Source organism: Cebus imitator, unplaced genomic scaffold (genome assembly GCF_001604975.1).
Source record: "Cebus imitator isolate Cc_AM_T3 unplaced genomic scaffold, Cebus_imitator-1.0 Scaffold517, whole genome shotgun sequence".
NCBI classification, from domain to species: domain Eukaryota; kingdom Metazoa; phylum Chordata; class Mammalia; order Primates; family Cebidae; genus Cebus; species Cebus imitator.
The window spans coordinates 858082-874096 of record NW_016107832.1 but is presented as its reverse complement, the minus strand read 5'-3'; the positions used below and the strand labels follow the sequence as shown (position 1 = coordinate 874096).

At 38.1% G+C, this 16015-nt stretch overlaps 1 protein-coding gene across 10 annotated transcripts in view; it reads left to right on the top strand.

Moving 5' to 3' along the window:
- The window catches only part of ARHGEF6 (Rac/Cdc42 guanine nucleotide exchange factor 6), a 113807-nt gene that overhangs the window by 74906 nt on the left and 22886 nt on the right, over positions 1–16015 (top strand). For all 10 annotated transcript variants that reach the window (XM_017514143.2, XM_017514142.2, XM_037733343.1 and 7 more), the window contains one exon: positions 14312–14450. In XM_017514143.2, the coding sequence (XP_017369632.1) occupies positions 14312–14450 (139 nt within the window). The remainder of the gene's footprint in view (positions 1–14311; positions 14451–16015) is intronic.

Sequence of the window (16015 nt, the reverse complement as noted above, 5' to 3'; positions counted from 1 at the left end):
GAGCAAGACTCCGTCTCAGACAAAAACAAACAAACAACAATAACAAAAAGAAACAAAGTCACTGCACCAATTTATTTTCCCACTATCAGTGTATGAGGGTTTCATTTTTTCCACACCATCACCAAACATTTGTTATATTCAGTCTTTTTGATTATAGACATATTAGTGGATATGAAGTGGTTTCTCATGGCGAGATTGATATGCATTTTCCTCAGGAATAATGATATTGAGCATTTGATATGGTTTGGCTCTGTGTTCCCACCCAAATCTCATCTTGAATTGTCAACTCCACATGCTGAGGGAGGGGCCAGGTAGGTGGTGATTTGATCATGGGGGTGGTTTCCCCCATGCTGTTCTCATGATAGCCAGTGAGTTCTCATGAGATCTGATGGTTTTATAAGGGGCTCTTCCCTCTTCGCTTTTCCTCTCTTTCCTGCCACCTTGTGAAGAAAGTACTTGCCTTTCCTTTGCCTTCCACCATGATTGTAAGTCTCCTGAGGCCTCCCCAGCCATGCAGAACTGTGAGTCGATTAAACATCCTTTGTTTATAAATTACCCAGTCTCAGGTAGTATCTTTACAGTATTGTGAAAATGGACTAATATAGCATCTTTCTGGAAGTTTGTATGTCTTCATTAAAAGAAATGTCTATCCAGATCCTTAGCCTGTTTTTATATTGGGTTATTTTTCTTTTCATTGAGACATAATTTATATAACATAAAATTCACCATGTTAAAGTATGCAATTCAGTGGATTTTAATATATTCACAAGGTTGTGTAGCCATCACCACTGTCTAGCTCCAGAACATTTTTATTACTCCCCTTTAAAAAACCCATCTCCAGTAACAGTCACCCCTTATTCCTTTAATGGCTAATGAGGTTGGTCATCTTTTCATCTTGCTTATCGGCTATTTTAATGTTTTCTTTGGGAATATGTCTATTTAAATCCTTTGCTCATTTAAAAAATATCAGTTACTTGTCTTTTCATTGTTGAGTTGCAACAGTTCTTTATATATTCTGGATGTTAGATTCTTATCAGATACATGCCTACCTTGGAGATACTGTGTATTTGGATCCAAACCACTACAATGAAGTGAATATTGCAATGAAGTTAGTCACATGAAGTTTTTGGTTTCCAAGTGAATCTAAAAGTTATATTTACACTCCACTATCGTCTATTAAGTGTGCAATAGCATTATGTCTAAAAAAGCAATGTACATTCCTTAATTAAAGAATACTTTATTGGCCAGGCGTGGTGGCTCATGCATGTAATTCCAGCACTTTGGGAGGCGGAGGTGGGTGGATCACTTGAGGTCAGGAGTTTGAGACCAGCCTGGCCAACATCGTAAATCCTGTCTCTACTAAAAATACAAAAATTAACCAGGTATGGTGGCACATGCCTGTAATCCCAGCTACTTAGGAGGCTGAGACAGGAGAATCGCTTGAACTCGGGAGGTAGAGGTTGCAGTGAGCTGAGATTGTGCCACTTCACTCCAGCCTGGGTGACAGAGCGAGACTCCATCTCAAAATATATATATATTTTATTGATAAAAAAAATGCTAATGATCATGTGAGCCTTCAGGAAGTTATAATCTTTTTGTTAGTGGAGAGTTTGTCTCAGCGTTGATGTTTCCTAAATTATCAGGGTGGTGTTTGTTGAAGGTTTCCGTGGTTGGGGAAAATTCTTAAATTAAGACATCAATGAAGTTTGCCACATCGATGGACTCTTCCTTTCATGAAAGGGTTCTCTGTAGCATGTGATTCTGTTTGATAGCATTGCACCCACAGTAGAACTTCTTTCAAAATTGCAGTCAGTCTTTTCAAACCTTGTCATTGCTTTAGCATCTAAGTTTATGGAATTTTAAATCCTTAGTTGTCATTTCAATAGTGTTCACAGCGTCTTCACAACAAATAGATTCCATCTCAAGAAACCACTTTCTTTGCTCATCCATAAGAAGCACCACTTCATCAAGTATGATCATGAGGTTGTAGCAATTTAGTCATATCTTCAGGCTCCACTTCTAATTCTAGTTCTCTTGCTGTTTCTGCCACATTTGCAGCTACTTCCTCCACTGAAGTCTTGAACCCCTCAAAGTTGTTCATGAGGGTTGGAATCAACTTCTTCCAAACTCCTGTTAGTGTTGAAATTTCGACCTCCTCCACAAATGTTCTTAATGGCATCTAGAATGGTGATTCCTTTCCAGAAGGTTTTCAATTTACTTTGCCCAGATCCATCAGAGGAATCACTATGGCAGTTATATATAGCCTTCTGAAATGTACTTCTTAAATAACAAGACTTGAAAGTCAAAATTACTCTTTGATCCATGTACTGCAGAATGAATTATTAGCAGGCACGAAAACAACATTAATCTCCTTGTACATCTCTATCAGAGCTCTAGGCTAACCATGTGCATTGTCAATGAGAAGTAATATTTTGAAAGGAATCTTTTTCTTTTTTCCGAGCAGCAGATCTCAACAGTGTGCTTGAAATAGTAAATCATGCTGTAAACAGATATGCTGTTATGTAGGTTTTGTTGTTTCATTTATAGAACATAGGCAGGGTAGATTTAGCATGATTTATTTTTAAGGGCCCTAGGATTTTCAGAATGGTAAATGAGCACTGGCTTCAACTTAGTGTCACCAGCTGCTTTAGCTCCTAACAAGAGAGTCAGCCTGTCTTTTGAAGCTTTGAAGCCAGGCATTGACTTCTCCTCTCTAGCTATGAAAGTCCTAGATGGCATCTTCTTTTAATAGAAGACTGTTTCACCTACATTGAAAACCTGTTGTTTAGTGTAGCCATATTCAACAATGATCTTAATTAAATCTCCTGGATAACGTGCTGCAGCTTCTCCATCAGCACTTACTGCTTCACCTTGCACTTTTATACTATGGAGATGGCTTCCTTCCTTAAACTTCATGAACCAATTTCTGCTAGCTTCAAACTTTTCTTCTGCACCTTCTCACATCTCCCAGCCTTCACAGAATTGATGAGAGTTAGAGTCTTGCTCTGTATTAGGTTTTGGCTTAAGGGAATGTTGTGGTTGGTTTGATCTTCTATCCAGACCATGCAAACTTTCTCCATATAATAATATGACTGCTTGGCTATCTTATCATTTATATGTTTACGGGAGCATCACTTTTAATTTCCTTCAATAACTTTTCCTATGCATTCACAGCTTGAGTGGTGCAAGAGGCCCAGGTTTCAGCGTATCTCAGCTTTTGACATGCCTACCTCACTAAGCTGAATCATTTCTGGCTTTTGATTTCAAGTGAGAGACGTGTGACTCTTCCTTTCATTTGAACACTTAGAGGCCACTGTAAGATTATTAATTGGCCTGATTTCAATTTTGTTGTATCTGAGGGAATAGGGAGGCCCAAGAAGAGAGAGAGGGGGAAGGAATGGCTGGTGGGTGAAGCAGTCAGAACACACACAACATTTATTGATTAAGTTCACTGTCTTATATGTGCATGGTTCATAGTGCCCCCAAACAGTTACGATAGTGACATCAAAGATCACTGATCACAGATCTCCATAGCAGATATAATAATAATGAAAAGTTTGGAGTATTGTAAGAATGACCAAAATGTGACACATGGACACACAGTGAGAACACGCTTTTGGAAAAATGGCGCCGATAGACTCGCTTGACACATGGTTGCCACAAACCTTCAATTTGTAAAAAAATGCAATATCTGTGAATTTCAATAAAGCACAGTGCAATAAAATGAGGTGTGCCTATATATGATTTGCAAAATTTTTTTTCTTGCATTTTTTGGGTTGTCTTTTCAGTTTCTTGATGCTGTCCTCTGAAGCACAAATATTTTAATTTTGCATTTTAATTTTGTTGATGGCCAATATGTTGTTTTGTCATTGTTTCTTGCACTTTTGGTGTCAAATCTAAGAAATTATTGGCTAATCCAGGGCATGTAGATTTATTTCTATTTTTTTTTAGAGTTTTATAATGTTAGCTTTTATATTTAGGTCTTTAATTAATTTTGAGTTAATTTGTGCATATGGTTCCATTTTATTCTTTTGCATGTGGATATCTAGTTGTCCCCAGCAGCATTTGTTGATTTCTTTTCATATAAACTGAAGTTGTGCTTTATGGCCCATAACATGGTCTATCTTGGTGAATGCTCCATGGGAGTGTGGAAAGAAAGTGTATTTTGCTGTTGTTAAATGAAATATTCTACAAATGTTAATTAGAATCACTTGATTGATGGTTCTATTCAGTTCAACTGTTTACTTACTAATTTTCTGCTGCTGGATCTGTCAATTCCTGATAGAGGGATGTTAAAATCTAACCACAATAGTGGATTTATCTCTCTTTTAAGTTCTACCAATTTTTGTGTCATGTATTTTGATATTCTGTTGTTAGGTGCATTCACATTAAGGATTATTATGTTTTGTTGGAGAATTCACCCTTTTATTATTGTATATTTTTCCCGCTTTATCCCTGATAATTTTCCCTGATCTGAGGTCTGCTTTGTCTGAAATTAATATAGCTAGTCCGGCTTGCTTTCAATTATTGTTAATAGGATTTATCCTTCTTCATCTCTTTACTTTTAATTGTCATAGATTAAAAGGTAAGTTGTGGACAAAGTATAATTGAGTTTTGTTTCTTAATCCATTCTGACAGTCTCATTCTTTTAATTGGCGTATTTAGAAAATTCACGTTAGGTGATTATTTATATATTTGGATTAGTATTTGTCATGTTTGTAACTTTCCTATTCATTGCAATTGTTCTTTCTTTTTTACCTCTCTTTTTCTGCCTTTTGTTTTTAGTAAACATTTTGTATTATTTCATTTTCACTTTTCTCTTAGTATATTATCCTCCCTTTAAAAAAATTTAGCAGTATCCCTAGAGTTTGTGTTATCTATTTATAGCTAAATCTAACAACACTTTCACATAGCACTATTCCATTTCATAGGTAACTTATAACAGAATATTCTCAATTCCTCCCTTTTACCCCCATAACATTATTGCAATTCATTTTACTTTTCCATAAAGTAAAATCACTCATTTTACTTTATGGAAAAGTAAAATGAATTGCAATAATGTTATAAGGGGTAATTTTACTTTGTATTGGGTGATTTTACTTTGAACAGTTATCTGTTAAATCAATTAAGAATAAGAAAAATGAAATATTTTATTTTACCTGTATTTATTATTTTTCTGATACTTTTTCCTGTGTATATTCAGGTTTTGTTTGTTTGTTGTTTTTTAGCTTATATCACTTTCCTTCTCTCTGAAGAACTTTATGGAAAAGTGAAATGAATAATAATAGATGTTATCGTTTAATTTTATGTCCATTAATAAAACTGAGAGAAGAAAGCAGAGGAAAAATACATTTATATTGTTTGTTATATTAACTTTCTTATTTACCATTTCTGTTTCCCTTCATTTTTTCCTGTGAATTTGTTTTACTGTCTGGTATTATATTCTTATTCCAATAGATCTTTGCTTCCACCCGTCTCCTTCATGCTGCAGTTTTGAAATATATTAAATTTATGTGTGTATAGGTCCAACAATAAAATTATAAAATTTTGCTTTGTCCAATTGCTTTTCTATTGGTTAGGAGAAGAAACATATATTTATGCTGTCTTTCATAATTGCACATTTACCTTTATTGGTGCTCTTTGTTTTCATATGTGATTTTAAGTTTAAGTCTGGGTTTACTTGCTTTCAGCCTGAAGGTCTTCAATGAGTGCTCATTGTAAGGTGGATTTTTTAGAAATACACTCAGTTCTTTTCTTGGAATGTTTTCATTCCACCTTCCATTTTGAAAGATAGTTTGGATGAATATAGAATTCTTGGTTGGCAGTTCTGTTTCTTTTATTTATTTATTTATTTATTTTTTGAGACAGAGTCTCGCTCTGTCACCAGGCTGGAGTGCAGTGGTGTGATCTCGGCTCACTGCAACCTTCGCCTCCCAGGCTCAAGTGATTCTCCTGTCTCAGCTTCCCGAGTAGCTGGGACTACAGGTGCGTGCCACCACACCCAGCTAATTTTTGTATTTTTATTAGAGGCAGGGTTTCACCACGTTGGCCAGGATGGTCTTGATCTCTTGACCTCGTGATCCACGCACCTCGGCCTCCCAAAGTGCTGAGATTACAGGCATGAGCCAGTGCACCCAGCTCGCAGTTCTGTTTCTTTCAGTACTTTGCCTATGTCATCCCACTGACTTCTGGCCTCCAAGATTCTGATGAGAAATCAGCTGTTAATATTATCTAGGTTCCGTAGCCCAGGATGAGTTGTTTTCCTCTTCCTGCTTTCAGTTTTCTCCTTGACTTTCAGCATTTTTATTATAATTCATTCGGGTGTGGACCTCTTTGCATTTATCCTACTTGAAATTTATTGAGCTTCTTGGATATGAGAGTTGACGTTTTCCTCAAATTTGCAATTTTTTGGTCATTATTTCTTTGAACATTTTTCTGCTCCATTTTCTCTTTCCTCTTTTTTAGTACTTCCATTATGTATATGTTGTTTTGCTTAAAGATTTCCCATATTTCTCTAAGGCTCTATTCATTTTTCTTTATTCTTTTTTCTCTCTTTTTTACATTGTATAATCTCTGTTGATGTATTTTAAATTTACAGATTCTTCTGCCAGTACAAATCAGCTGTTGAGCCCCTCTAATGAAATTTTAAATTTCAATTATTTTATTTTTAAGCTCTAGAACTTTCATTTGGTTCTTCTTCTTTTTTTGTTTACGATTTTGATATCTTTATTGATCTTCTCTATTTGGTGAGACATTGTCGTCATACTTCCTTTACTTCTTTAAGCATGGTTTCTTTTTGTTCTTTGCACATATTTATAATGGCTACTTTGAAGACTTTATTAAGTCTGACACTTTGTCTCTCTTACTGACAATTTCTGTTGTTTCTTATGTGTCTGAGTTACACATTCCTGTTTTCTTTGCATGGCATATAGTTTTTTGTTGTTGAGAACAAGACATTTTAGGTAATTTTAGATTTCACAACTGTGATAATGATTTCATTCCCCACTCTCTGGAACATGTTTTTGTTGTTTGCTTATGTGTTTGTTTAGTAACTTGATCGGACTATTTTAGTGAAGTCTATTTTGCTCACAGTGTACAATCTCTGGTGTCACTCTTCAGAGGGCACAGCCTTGGTCAGGTATCCAGTCACTGTGGAATGACAGTGGTCTTAGCAGAGTTCTCTTTGACTGTCTCCCTCCCTGATCTCTCTTTGAAGCTCTATTTTGTATCACAACTGTTAGGCTCTACTAATTTCCAGCTAATTGGCTCTAATGTTTTTGACAGTTTCCTGGGAGCATAAATTACTCCACCATCTTGAGAACAGAGGTTTGTTCTGATTCTTCTTAGCACTTCCTAGCTGTCTCTTTCCCTGGTTCTCTCTAGTGATGTAGCTGGCCTATGGTTTAGCTTTTTTTGCTTAAGTGACAGGAGCTACCCGCCTCCTTTTATTTGCTTAATACCAAAATCTTCTTTCTTTTGGCAAGAGCGCTTAGGCTTCAATATCCCCACATGCCTTTTTTCCCCATATAAAACCAATTTCTTCATGGAGAGCTTTGGAACTCTTCAGTTCCTATGTACTGCCTCTCCCTCTGGGCAAAATCTCACTACTCTGGGAGCTGGGCAGAATGGGTACCCTCTGGTCTTCTCAGCTTGCCTCTTCCAGCATGGAACTCTGTGCCCTACACTTGGTCTGGGATGAGGGTGATTGGGCCCCAGTATTTTCAGCCTGCCAGTGCTGGGGTAGGGTCTCCAGCCTGTGTGGGGGCTGGGTGAAGTGAGCTTTCACTCTCTCAAGCACATTCACCAGGAATTTAGCTTCTTTCACACAGAGTTGAAGGGGATGAGATGTGGTGATGGCCTGTTCCTCCTGGTGAGATATATCCTTTGAATGGTAGCTGAGAGGTCAGGGTGGCCTCTCTTCTTAGCCACAGTTGCCTGGAATGGAGCTTCTGTCAAGCTGAGCTGGGAGGAGCGAGAAAGGGGAGGGCTGCTCATAGCTCAAATCCTGTAAATTCTCCCTGTTCCTACTGAGCTTTAGTAGATTTTCCTGAATAAGTTTTTTTTTTTCAGTTATCTTTTATCATTAGGACAACTTTTAGATATTTTATTTTTATTTTTATTAGTATTGTTTTTTTAGACACAGGGTCTTGCTATGTCACCCAGGCTGGAGTGAAGTGATATAATCATAACTCATTGCAGCCTTGAATTCCTGGGCTCAACCAATCCTCCTACCTTAGCCTCCTGAGCAGCTGTGACTACAGGTGCACACCACCACACCCAGCTAATTAAAAAAAAAATTGTAGAGACATGGATTTCATTATGTTGCCCGTTTGCTGGTCTCAAACTCCTGGGCTTAAGTGATCCTCCTGCCTCAGCTTCCCAAAGTGCTGGGATTATAGGTGTGAGCCACTGCATCTGGCCTAAATGGTTTTGCCTAAAATAGTTTTCACCTGTTATGCTTTTTTGCTTTTTTAACTGAGTAGTGGGTCAAATGAGTCCCATGCCACCATCTCAAAAGTGGAACTCCTTACCGTTTCTTTTTAAGGCCTCTGTGCCCCTGCCTGATCTGAGCCTAAACTTTTTACCACTTTTATAATGTCTCCCTTCACAACTCTACCACTTAGAGGCTGTTTTACCCAAGGTAATTCCCTTCACTTCTACGCCTCAATTTCCTCACTTGTAAAATGAGGGTCAAACCACCTACCTTGCAGGATTGATGTGAGAATTAAATGAAATAATGTGTACAAAGCACCCAGCACAGTGTCACCATGCCCCATGTGCCCTTTAAACATCTTCTACCTACCAGCTACGAGTTGCTTTTTAGGAAAATAGTATAATATATTTCAAGCATGCAAAGAACAGAGGTAATATAAAGTACACCCACATACCCACTAGTCAGCTTAAATAAATTATAGATGCAATTCAAGTTCTATGTATCCTCTTCAATATTTCCTGCTCTTCTCTGCCTTACCAGAGTGAACCACAGCCCTAAATTTGTTTTTGTCATTTCAGGGAATGTTTTCATACTTTTCTACATTTCTACAATAAAGAAAAAAATGATGAATGATGCAGAGACATTTTTTCCTTTGATAAATACATAAATGTCCTATGTGAATAAGGGCAAATTCCTTAATACCAATAAAATGAGATGTCCCTCGTGTCAGCTCATTATTTTCATGAGCACATGTTCTTCTCCTTTGATATGAAACCAGTATTCTTACTGGAAAGAAATGATTTACCTCAAATGGCAGATTTTCTGTGGTGTCTAGACAACTTTCCGTTGTAACTCTGTGTTAAAATGTTACTGACTACATGTACCTATGTTGGGAATTTAATTTTATGAGTAAAATTAAGTAAAGATTCCCTCAAACATTATGGTTTAAGGTTTGTTACACAGTTGATTTGAAAGATTCTCAAGTTTTTGGTGAAATATAATGTCCTGTTTAATTTTAGTTAATTGTGTTTTTTTAAAGAATTGTATAATATCCCTTGAAATGATGGAAGACTCACTGGAGTCCTCATAGAACTAAGTTTTTATCTTACTGGTTTATTTACAGGTAAAAGGGATGAAAATGAAAATACTTGAGGTTTTTCTCACATGTGCGTTTAATATAATCTCAGCTATATTATATGCATCTAATGGCAATTTATGCTGACATATTAAAGGCAAAGCACAGTGAAATGAAATTCACAGAAAATTCATATTAAAAAAGTTTTAGATGAAGATTTCAGCTGAAACGGGACATTGGTGAATTTCTATTCTTTCCTTGCTGAAGCTATAACGTTCAGGTGAACTTCTTCATTTTGGCCTTTAGGGGGCAATACCATACCAGGAATGCTCATAGCAATTGGCCCTGAGAAGGGATCCAGCCTTAAAATTGTATGATTGCATGCAGGTGTCTTGTAAAAATGCAGTTGTGTATTGCCTGAATTTGGATATGTAATCAGACCCCAACGTTGATGTGTCCCCATATTTGCATATATTTGAATGGCTGCTCTAGTCTTTTGTTATCCCCTGGGTAAGGTCTTTTGGGATTTCCCCTCTCTTTCCCCTGCTAGCTTGCTATGGTAGCTCCTGTTTCTTCCTGGGAATAATCTCTCTTTTACAAGAATACCCACTTCTCTCTTGTGCTTGCTTCGGTGTGGCATTCATTCTTTTCATAAGGGAGAGCGTTAAAGGAGAGATCAGAGAGAGGGGGAGTTGGTGCTAAGTCAGATCCGGACCTCACTTCCGTCTCTGCTGTGGTGTGCTTTTGCTGTTGTAAGTTCTCTCCACTCTGTTTACCATTGTTGCCAGCAATGAGACTTTGAGAAAACCCCCAAAGAGTTACCTACTTGCTCTGGGGACAAGGAACATAGAAAAAATTCTGAGCTTAGGTTCTGTTGTTTTCTGTCTTTGAAGGACCAGAGAAAGGAGCAAGTAAGACTGGTCACAAACAAAAAGTAGTGGGGACAAGGCCAGGTACAGTGGTTCACACCTGTAATCTCAGCACTTTAGGTGGCCAAGGCAGGTGGATCACTGGAGTCCAGGAGTTAGAGACCATCCTGGTCAATATAGCAAAACCCTATCTCTACTAGTACAAAAATTAGCCAGATGTGGAGGTGTGCACCTGTAGTCCTGCTACTCGGGAGGCTGAGGCAGGAGAATCTCTTGAACCTGGGAGATGGAGTTTATAGTGAGCCGAGATCATGCCACTGCATTCTGGCCGGGGCAAAGAGTGAGACCGTCTCAAAANAAAAAAAAAAGAAAGAAAGAAAGAAAGAAAGAAAAAGTAGTGGTGACAAAAAAGAAGCACATCACCTAATCTCTTGGGCTGAATAAATGAAAAAGAGAAGAAAAAGATCTGCTCAACCCAGTGTGAGTGGCACTCCTGAAACTTTCCACTGGCCAGAGGCCATGGCATCCAGCTGCTCTTGCCTCACCTCCACTTTTGGGCCACAGTGATTTCTCCCAAAGGCCTGGTGGTGGAGTAATTGAGGTGGAGAGGAGGAATGTCTGACCTTCTGCTAGGTAGAGATGAATTTGAATGATCTAATTTGATCATTCAAATTAGAAACCTATACAAAGATGTCATAGAAACACTTCTACAAGATGGCTAAGCTCTGTAGTGCTTTATAGTATACATAGTGTTTTTTTTCAGCTTTCCAGTTCAACCCAGAGTATCCCACAGCCCTATCCACCGTGCATTCTATGAAATAAATGTATGTTGTTTTAAACAGCATTTATACTTTGAGAACTGCTTCTATTGTATCACATAACATATACAGAACACGTTAAGCTTGAAAAGCAAGTCTTAATCCACTCCTATTTAAATTGGGCTGTAAAAAATTAAAAACTGCATTTAAAAGACAGATTGTGCTTTGGTATAACAATATATGTATTTATGTATTATATTTGTGTATTATGATGCTAGTCTGTGTAGTATGTTTATTTGGTTAAATAAAAATGTGTCTTTTAGGATCTGTTTATCATAGATAAAAGGCTCTATTGGACAATTTTGTTCTTTTGTTGCTGTAGTAAAATTTTCTTTTCTTCTCAAGAACCAGTGTTTTAATCCAAGATAGTGATCTCATGTTTTATTGAAATAAGTTTAAATTGTTTCATAATATTTAGCAAACCTAGAAGTTAGAATGCTGAATGGAAAGCAGTAATAAAGTACGCATTAGCATTTGCTTTTAATTGCTGTAACTCTTGCATCAATTAGAGTAAAACGTTGAGGATGCGGGTAGTCATTTAGTCACCGAAAGAAAAAATAAAACTTATTTACTAAATTGTAAAGAAATTAGGAAAATGATTTTCTCCAAATTACATTTCTACTCAAATGCACTCCAAACCCAAGTTATTTCCCTAATTATATTTTATATGCAAGGAATTTTTAAACCTCTTTATGCACTTCGTGCTTTTGGTTGGCAATTAAACATCAATTGAATTTCCATTAAGTTGGAAATTATAGGTACTGGTAGTTTTTAAAGATGTGATTTTAGCAAGGTATTTCTCTTGGAATAACCATAATAATAATACATCTATTGACTACTTTAAAGTTAATGAAATACCGTCCTGTAGAGAGGCAGTATGGTATCCTGAAATGACCTTAGGCTTTGGCTTCAGACCTGAGTATGAATGCCACTGTAGCCACTTACTATCACCCTTCCTCTCAGGTCTCTCATCTGTAAAATGTGGAGAACACCTATGTTGAAATGTTGTTGTCATTAAACAAGAATGAATATATGTACAATTCGTAGCATGAAATAGCATTAAAACCCCCAATACTGGACGGGTGTGGTGGCCCATGCCTGTAATCCCAGCACTTTGGGAGGTGGGCCGATCACGAGGTCAGGAGATCAAGACCATCCTGACCAACAAGGTGAAAACCTGTCTCTACTAAAAATACAAAATTTAGTGGGGCAAGGTGGTGCACACCTGTAGTCCCAGCTATTTGGGAGGCTGAGGCAGGAGAATCGCTTGAACCTGGGAGGCGGAGGTTGCAGTGAGCTGACATCACGCCATTGCACTCCACCTTGGGCAACAAAGAGGGAAACTCCATCCAAAAAAACCCCATACTTAGTCTTTGCAATTTTATTAGGAAGTAGGTTTTATCTTTCTTTTAAACATGAGTCAGTTGAGGCTCAGGCAACTCATCCAGAGTCACCAAGTCTGTTTTATGACTCCAAGTCCAGGACATTTCCCTGCCCTTGGCTACTTTTGGAACAAGGCTATAAAAACTGATAAAAGGATTAGCAGCAGGCTGGGTGCAGTGGTTCACGCCTATGGCCCCTCAATAAATGGTTTTTAATTTAATAAAAGTGTTAGCAGCAATTGCTAGATGTGATCTCTCATATGTGATCTAGGCTCCATTAAGGCAGCCATTCCTAGCCTTTTTTTTCTCTGACATACGTGACATACCGCATGACTCAAGGTTGCTGTTGCGTTAGCTGAAACTCCATCTTTTCTCTCCTGCTCAGAAAAGCTCACAAACGGAGAGTGTGTGTGGGTGTCTATAATTAATAGCAACAGCCTGCAATCCACTCTATTTCCAGCCCCCTAGTACTTTATTACTGATAGCAAGTTTTTTTTAACACACTTCACAACTTATAGCAGCACACCACAGTTGGGAACCACGGCATAAGATGTGTTCTAGGGAGAATAAGTAGGTCAGTTTGCAGTAGGGGCTTCCTGCTGGGGAATAGTGAGAAACATGGTGGAGCCAGTAGGAATCTAAAAAGTTGGACTTGATCTTGTAGGCACTCAGAGGCTCTTGGGTAAGAAAGCAATGAGGCTAAAATGGTAGCCTGCGGGACCTGGAAAAAGCTTGGAAACCAGGAAAACAGTTGGTCTATTGAAGTGAGACAGATGGGATGAGCTAAAGTCCTGAACTAAGGCAGTGGCAGCAGGAATGGGAAGGAAGGAGCAGATCCAAGAAGATTTGTGACTGACTGGATATGCATGGCCAACCAAAGAAGTAAAAGGGCCATTTAATAAAGCAGAAGTTTCAACATAAGCTGTCACTTAGACAGTAGGTTTCCTTCTCTAATTATATGTTGCTTAAATGTGTATTAAAATGATCTTGCAGCCCCAGGACTCAATATCCCTGTTGGTGGAAAGTAAACAATCTGGAAGGGTGCTAAACAGCAGAGAAAGCACCGGCTTAGAATTAGACATTTCCACACACGGTTCATAAAATATTAATACATTTTTTTTCACCAAGTTGCTGCCTTATGGAAGTGTTTGGGTAACCTGTTACACTGGTTTTAGATATTGGGCTAAGTGACTTTGTGGTTAGTTATACAAACACGCTGCTATCTAAATGTAGGAAGTGATTCTAGAACATTACAAGTGGGTGATACAACCTGGTGAATTGTTATGTTTAGGCACCTGACCAGCCAATAACTACGATGTTTAAAGTGGTTAAGAAAATCTACTTTTTAATCCTTAAGTTACGGTCATCTGATACACTGTATATCTCAGGTCCATGGATGTAGGTTCCTTAAGGGTAGGGATTTCTTTTTTGTTCACTGTTGTAACCCCATCAGAAAACAGAGCCTGTTGCTTAGTAGATGCTCCATCTGTAAGTGTTGAATGGGTAAGTGACAGCAGGGATCACGAGCATCTGGATCACCAAAGGAGCCCTGGTGCTGATTGTATAGAAGGAGCTTAATAAAGGCTGATTTAGTTGAGTCGAAACAAATTGAACAGCATTTAGCCTAGTGAAACACATTTTTATTGTGTGAAATACAGTAAAATAATTTTAGGTTGATAATTCTTTACATGGGATATTCAGCAGTAACAAAATTGTATTTGTTCTTTTGCTAGTGACGAGTTGGAACAATTTATGGAAAATCAAGGTGCATCTAGCCCAGGTATCCTCATTTTAACAACAAGTCTCAGCAAACCATTCATGCGACTGGAGAAATATGTTACTCTCTTGCAAGAGTTGGAACGGCATATGGAGGTAAAGGAAGGTGAAATTTTTCAAGCTCGTGTGCCAAGTATGGTCCTCTGCTTTGGAGGACGCATCCCATTTGCCTCCCAAATGGCCTGGCAGAGGAATCAAGGTCTTGGATTTGAAATTTACTTTATCTGTTCTTCCTTCTTCTCAGGCTTCTGGTTTTCCTCTTTATGCAGCAAAATAAGATCCTTATTCTTTGCTACTAGATATTAAGGATTATTCTCCCTTTTTTGTCTTCTCTTCCAAGACTTGATCCTATGGCTTCCCTTAACCCCATACTTACTTGCTAACTTGGGTTTTCTTTTGCCCTCTCAGTAGTTTCGTCAAAATCCAACTAAGAAGTCTTTGGTTTTGGTATATTAACCAACTTTATTGTGGGAGATAAAGCAAAACAACATCTGAATGTACAAAGAACAAGTTCACTATAGACAGAAACACATCTCTAGAATTCTGCCATCATTTAACTTTCTAACTCTGAATTACACTGGAAAATTCTGGTATTCCTTAAGACTGATGAATGGGTACAATATTAGTGGTATCTCTCTACACATCATGCATGTACATCAGAGTCCCCCTACATTTTTATTTATAAATGTATAAACCTACAGTTTACTTGCAACTGTTGTAGCATAACTACAATATTTTCTAAATATTAAGATTTTGCAATGAGGCCTGATAATTGAATATTTTTCACCAAGAATTAAATGCCTTATGCTTTGAAAAATCAATCAGCAGAGCTAGCTCCTTGAGCCGTCCTTTTGTGATCATGCACAGGGTATTTAAGTGTGAGTGGGAGAGGAGGGCCTGCTGGAGGAGGCTGCACTTACCCTACTTGTTCTTCCTGTGTCTGGGGAAAGGTTTTGAGGTTTCAAGGGGTTTGATTATCTTTAAAGAAAAAGAGTGCACTCTGCCGGGCTTGTCAGCGTTTATAAGGATTGAAAGCATGTTCTCTGAGCAAAACCACATTCTCAGGGTATTTCACCTACCTGGAGGTGGTGGGGAGCTGGTGAGGAAATTTCAGTTAGGGCTCAGGAAGGTGTTGACCTCTGGATACCTTTCCATAAATGAGACCAGTTTGCTGAACCATTTGAGGTTCACCCCTTCTTCCTTATCACAAAAATCCAGAAACGAGTGGCCTCAGTTTCTATTACTTTTTAGTGCTGAAATATAAATATGCACTTAGTTTGGGGAGAAACAAATCCCAGATGCTCCTGCTGCCTGGATCCTATGTCTCAGCCTTTCTTGTACTGGAGCCTGTTCTCCTGCCTCCATTTGCTGTGGGTCACATGTCTTTGGCTGCCTCTCATTTCCCATCATCAGAAAAAACAAGCCCTTGGTACTAGTTCACTACTGGGTGAGACACTTCGTGCAGATTTCAGAGCATTTGGCATGGCCTCTAGCAGTAGAATAGAACTTGAAATTCTTCGTGTCCATTGAATTGGGTAAGGATAAATGTTACTGTAAAGGAATACAACCTTACTTTTTATGAGCAATGTCATTCTTGGCTTGGGTCAGGCCCCTAATCTGCTCAGTTCTGTATTTTATCACCTGAGACTAGCGGGGCAGGA